Source organism: Leuresthes tenuis, unplaced genomic scaffold (assembly GCF_036924035.1).
Source record: "Leuresthes tenuis unplaced genomic scaffold, fLeuTen1.0.hap1 SCAF_23, whole genome shotgun sequence".
Classification (NCBI taxonomy): Eukaryota; Metazoa; Chordata; class Actinopteri; order Atheriniformes; family Atherinopsidae; genus Leuresthes; species Leuresthes tenuis.
Window position 1 is genome coordinate 9,578,460 of NW_027325377.1, and position 5,655 is coordinate 9,584,114.

At 41.3% G+C, this 5,655-nt stretch overlaps 1 protein-coding gene across 1 annotated transcript; it reads left to right on the forward strand.

Annotated features, from left to right (window-relative positions):
• On the forward strand, positions 1-5,655 carry LOC140283045 (uncharacterized). Its single transcript, XM_072377678.1, has 6 exons — positions 1-358; positions 1,460-1,674; positions 1,779-1,848; positions 1,955-2,045; positions 2,362-2,471; positions 3,039-5,655. Exons 1-6 carry the CDS (start codon positions 217-219, stop codon positions 3,401-3,403), a joined length of 993 nt encoding a protein of 330 aa, XP_072233779.1. The 5' UTR covers positions 1-216; the 3' UTR covers positions 3,404-5,655.

Genomic DNA, 5,655 nt, shown 5'->3' on the forward strand with positions numbered 1-5,655 from the left:
CCCGGAAGTCCTTGACATAGCTAGCTGCAGATAGCACTTGTTTGGGATTCAACAGCCTAGAATTAAGTCTCAAATGACATAATTTACATTGCACCGTGCTTGACAGCTTCACGTTACTATTGGTTCCAGTCTCCGGCTCCAGTCTCATCCTTTTTTGCTTTTGACAGTTGTTCTTTGCGCCCAGTGTTTCGTGTCTTTCGTGTGTTGACTGGGAGGATGGTTTTGTCAACATCACAACAAGTCGCCCTGGCTTTTACGGGCGTACTTTTCACGTTTGTCGTCCTGCCGAGGTTGTTCGGCGTTGGCGGTGGGGCTGCGGTGAAGGAAACTAAATTCGACCAACGTTACAACAGGAGAGGTAGGACATATCTCTGTCATGTGTTATCACATAATGGTACCCGAGCGCCTGTTCTGTGCGTGGCCCCAAGCAATGTGTCATTTACCTCGAACTCATAGCCCCGTGTTACATTAACTATCACGAGGAATACGTGGTTGGTTTACCAAATAAAAAAATCCTTAAGGAGAACAACACAATCCAATTGCGGTCAGGATGGGCAAGATTGATATTTAATGCCCATTTTTAAAGGCACAGGCCAATCTAAAACGCGAGCATCACGGTACAGTTAAGATTCAGCATGATCAGAATCTAAGTTTAGGCTAATTGTATGAGGGTGATCTTTGCTGGTTCGGAATAACTACTTTGACGATTCAATCTCTTGTGTTTTACAATAAAAGGTCCATGTGGTCCTTTTGCATGCACAGTTTGGTTGAAAACATCTTTGCCATGAATATTATTGGAGTTGGGGTCTTTTCTTACTGCAAGAGACTTCTAATTCTGAGGAATTTATGCATATCTCTTCTGAGGACTATCCATAAGTCGTTGGTGATGTTTAGGTAAGGGGACAATGAGGGCTACACCATATGCATCATAGATTTGGGATCTGTTTAGGATCATTATCCTGTACAAAATACAACAAATATCATCTCAAGGCAACTCAAAGATACATTCAATCTCAAGCCATTTGCAATCCTATTCATTGTAAGCCAATCATAATCCAATAGAAAGTTGTATTTATTTTGGAATTTCTCTTTTAGGCAACTGCATATTTGAGAGGTCCCTGTCAGGCTCACATAAGCTTCTGAGCCGAAGTTTCTTGGCACACTTTACGCCTGTTAATACCAATCTATAGTGTTTTGAACACAGCCCATTTCCTGCTGAACATGTGTGGCTCTTTATAGTTTCAGTTTATGATCCTCTAATGGCTACTTCCAGCCTGCTAATACACTTAGCAAAGCTTGTGTCATGACACCAACCCATTAAGTTTAGTGGATCTTTAGTGCATCTTTCCTGTTATCATCACAAATCCTCCTGAGCTTTGCAGATTGTAAATGGGTAGCGATGGTGTTGTGTGTGGTGTTATGTCTCCTATCCTCTTTAGCCTATTTCATGATGTTGTAGGTCCAGGCCCGGGCGCAGCAAAAGGTCAGCCCATCAATGTGAACGCCCCCGGCTCGCATCAGACCCCTGAGAACATCCAGCAGATGAAGAAACGCATGGAACAGGAGCTGAAGAGTGACAAATACAAATCCAACAGCAACAAGGGCTATGTGTTCACCCTGATGCCTCTGTACGCCATCGGAGTGGGAGTGTTTGCAGCTTATAAGTTTTTGAAGGTTACCACATATACATGCAACATCAAGCTACTCGAACAAAATCTAGGTCTGACACTCTGCAAAAAAAAAAAAAATGTGTTGGTTTTATTTCTTTAATTTTGCAGATCAAGTCTTCAGATGACAAGGCACAAAAGGACAAATTTGCAAAAGGGGCCAAGAAATCTGCGGAGGCAGGTGTGTGTCAGATGCTTTGAGGCATGTATTTGCGTGTCTGGCATTTGCTGACAACTGTGAGTAATTCATATGTCGGCAATATATTGGTGTGTTTGCTTTTGTGCAGAGAACCAGTTAAACGAGTTAGAACAAAGGCTGGCACAGACAGAAAGGATGCTCAACTCCATCCTCACCCAGCTGGACCCACTTACTAATTGGTTAGTTGTTGACTCAAGTCAGTTTGCATGCAATGTGTTCCCCAGTCACCACAACTCCTATTCATACTTTGTGTGCACAGTTTTGGGTCTGAAACATGATCCTCAGCCGACTGTTTCTCTACAAACAGACACAATGTCACCGTCACGCTATTCTGATGCTTTGTTCCTGGTTCCTACTCTCGAAGGAAGGTTCGGTGGGTGCAGGGAGAGACGCTCAACAATTCTTTTTTACTCGGAAATGAGAAGGAACAGTGTAACATTTTGTTAATGCATTTATGAATTTTCTTGTTTTTTTTTCCTGTCCTTGTCTCTGCAGTGTAAAGTCAGTGGCCCAGGAGCAAAAGAACGAGATCATGTCCCAGCTCCAGACCATCCGGTACCTGATGAAGAAGAGAGGAATGGACTGTCCGCCCCTGAACGTCAATGGTGGGTTGATGGGACAGTCTGTTACTGTGGTCAGCTGATCCTGTTTGCTTCTCAAACTGGACTTTGGGACGCAGATTGTTACATGTCAGCTATCAAGTTGAACATGGGTTATCCAGGTCATCGCAGACCTTGAGTGCTGAAATTTGTATCACAGGCTGGAAAATAAGATGCTAATTCAGTCGGTCTTGATGCTACAGTCGTAGCTACATGTTTTGTCGGAATGAACCACAGTTTTTGACTTAAGCTCGAGCTGCTTTGACATGTTCCTCTGAATCTGTTTTGCATTTAATTTGACACATCTGAATATGGTTGAAGTCAGGTTTGCAAATCAATCGGGATACAAATTTACAGCTGTGTGCATTTCGGTGTGATAACCAGAGGCTGTTTGATTAAAACCACGTTGACGCAGAAACAACCACAGGAAAAAAGTGGGATATGTATGAAGAGAAAGAAAGCCTGAAATGTCAAACAAAAGGGAATATACTTATACAATAAAAAACTTGAGTAAAACAACTTCCATTCCAGGCTGTTATCATTAGAATTAAAACGTAATTTCCTGTCTTTCAGAGGCTTCATGTGAGCGTAACCTGGATGACCTCATTGAGTCCCTTGGCGCTAGTGACACTTTGGCAGCAGCGGACAAGCAGCCCTCTTCAGAGACGGCGAACGCAGCTGAAACAGTTTATGAAAGGCTTTCAGATGACGACGATGACGCTGCAACAGAAGGTGAAAAAATGAAGGAGCTCCGACCAGAAGAATCCGATGGGGAAGCCGCAGTAGAAGGAGAGGATGTAGAGGCAGATGACGAAGAAGAAGGGTTGGAGCATCCTGAGCTCATGGCGTCTTTAGAAGACTTGTGTAAGACAAACATTGAGGAAATTGGTGCAGAGGAGCCTGCAACCAGCCTCAGGCGGCGCAACAGGCCTGAATGACCTCACCGCAAGACTTCCTCACTGTACAGAAATGTGACAGATTATTATTATTTATTTTTTGAAAGGCTTCCATTCCATAAAGCGGTCTGCATATTCATTAAAAACATGTAATGCATTCATTGGGACAAGAAAGTCATCAAACAGGAAATACAATGGCTCTATTTTTGTGTTCCAGTCACAAAGACCAGCATGAGATGCACTAGGTCAGTGATGGCGATGGCAAAGTCCTTCACACAATTTTGCTAAGTCTACTGTGTAGAGAAAGGTTGTTGAAGTGGACGCCATTTAAATTTGACAGAAAGTCAGGTTTGTGGAAACGTGCAAACAGGTGACAGTGAAAATAACTAAACCAGTAAGACGATGCTCCACCTAAAGCCACCGCTAAATCACATCGGTGCACTCTACATACGAGGCCAAGACTTTACAATGACAGAGAAACCCAGTTGGTACCCTCGAGTAAGCACTTGGCGACAGTAGGGAGGAAAAACTCCCTTTTAACAGGAGGAAACCTCCAGCAGAACCAGAAACAGTTTTGATGTCGTTGACAAGAATACAGTTTTCTCTGATTGTCACGACAAAGTCCATCAATCCTACAACTTACTTAAAAGAAGATAATAATCTAACCATAGTCACTGTTTACAGCTAAAATCCTTCATGGGAATATGTATAGATTTATAAATATAATATAGCTTACATTTTGTTGTTACTTGGTGTTTTAGGCACACTGCCATACTGCAAAACTGGTTCTAAAGACACTGATATTTCTGTCAGTAGTTACTCCTCACTGGTCAGAATAGCCAGTCTTGTGCTGAACACAGACTGCAGAAAGAATCATTGTTTCGACATTTGAACACCAGCCCCCTTGTCTTCCGTATTGTCAAGTATCTTTTGCACATACAGAAAAAACAAAAGCAAAACGATCTGAGGTGGACAAACCAAATGGATGCTCCAAGTTGATCTAAATCCCAGTCGAGCGCCACTCGCTGAAAGTCTTTGTGTGGACATGAAAAATAGAGCCAACTCACTCCTCAGCTGTGGGGTCATTTCAAAACACTAACGTCCATCTTTAAAACTTTTACTGATTTTCTTGTCATTAGTTTCACTTTGCACCTGCTTGAATGCCGACTGCCGAGGCTCTAATGATCACAACACGATTTCTGCGACAGGACATAAGCTTGAGTAAACTGGGCTGCTACTGCATTTAAGGCCTGCACCATCATGTGCTTCCACCCACAGTTTGCTTTTGGAGTAGCAAGAATCCATCTGGCGTCAGGAAGGATTAGTCAGAGAAAATTGCCTCGATAGTTTCTTTAACTCTTACTATAACTCGATGCTGCTAGATGGTATTTAGACTGCAGAATATAATCATATGAAGGTGTGAGCTTGAGCTTGTGGCATGTTGTTTGTACATTAAAACATACATGTGCATGTTTTTCATTTTGTGTGTATGTGACTGCATGAAAATGACAATCATTCAACCCACCAGAAATGCACAATCTCACCTCTTATAATTTGTCCATTTAGACTGGTTTGTTAGATACTAACACTTACCGCTTCACCTTGTGTGCAGTTTAATCATTTTTGTCAAATGACGATTGTGTGAGGTCACTGTGAGGAGGCTTAAGGGTTCCACATTATCTGTGCTTGGATGACACTCATCAAACTACTGTGAATATATATATATATATACCACTGAATTTCCTAATGCATACAGTTGGAGGTACTGATTCAACAAGAATAAATATATTATTATATATTATTATAATATAAGAATATATTATAAATATATATTCAGTTACACTATGATTGCTACCTGAATAACAATAATTGTCGTCTGAAATAGCTGATTAAATAAAAAGTGCTGAAATATTGAGAAAATCACAGTAATTATAATATAAGCCCTTGTAACATAGAATTGATCCTGTAGTAATGTTGCATCAAAGCATTAATCCTTGTTACTGTGTTTTCCTCAAGTAATTAGCTTATTTGGGGTGAAAGGCTAGTTGTGTAGATGCATCATGATGTTTGTGTTGGCCTTACGTCGTCTCTTTCACCGTCCCCGAGTTGTGACACGTCACATTAACTTGGGAAACCACGAGTCTTTGCCTTATTTTGTTTAATCAATATTTTGTATCTCTTGTGTTTCTACGTGCATTGTTAACACATCTGTATCAAATGTGTGCTTCCCGTGGGAGCTGAGCAAATAAACTTGGCTTGCCTTAGTAGAAAATAAAACGAAAAAAAAATAAAAA

Coding starts and splice junctions, on each gene's coding strand:
- LOC140283045 (XM_072377678.1), top strand. CDS start 217: ATGGTTTTGTCAACATCACAACAAGTCGCCCTGGCTTTTACGGGCGTA. Junction 359..1,459: donor CCAACGTTACAACAGGAGAG/GTAGGACATATC, acceptor ATGATGTTGTAG/GTCCAGGCCCGGGCGCAGCA. Junction 2,472..3,038: donor TCCGCCCCTGAACGTCAATG/GTGGGTTGATGG, acceptor CCTGTCTTTCAG/AGGCTTCATGTGAGCGTAAC.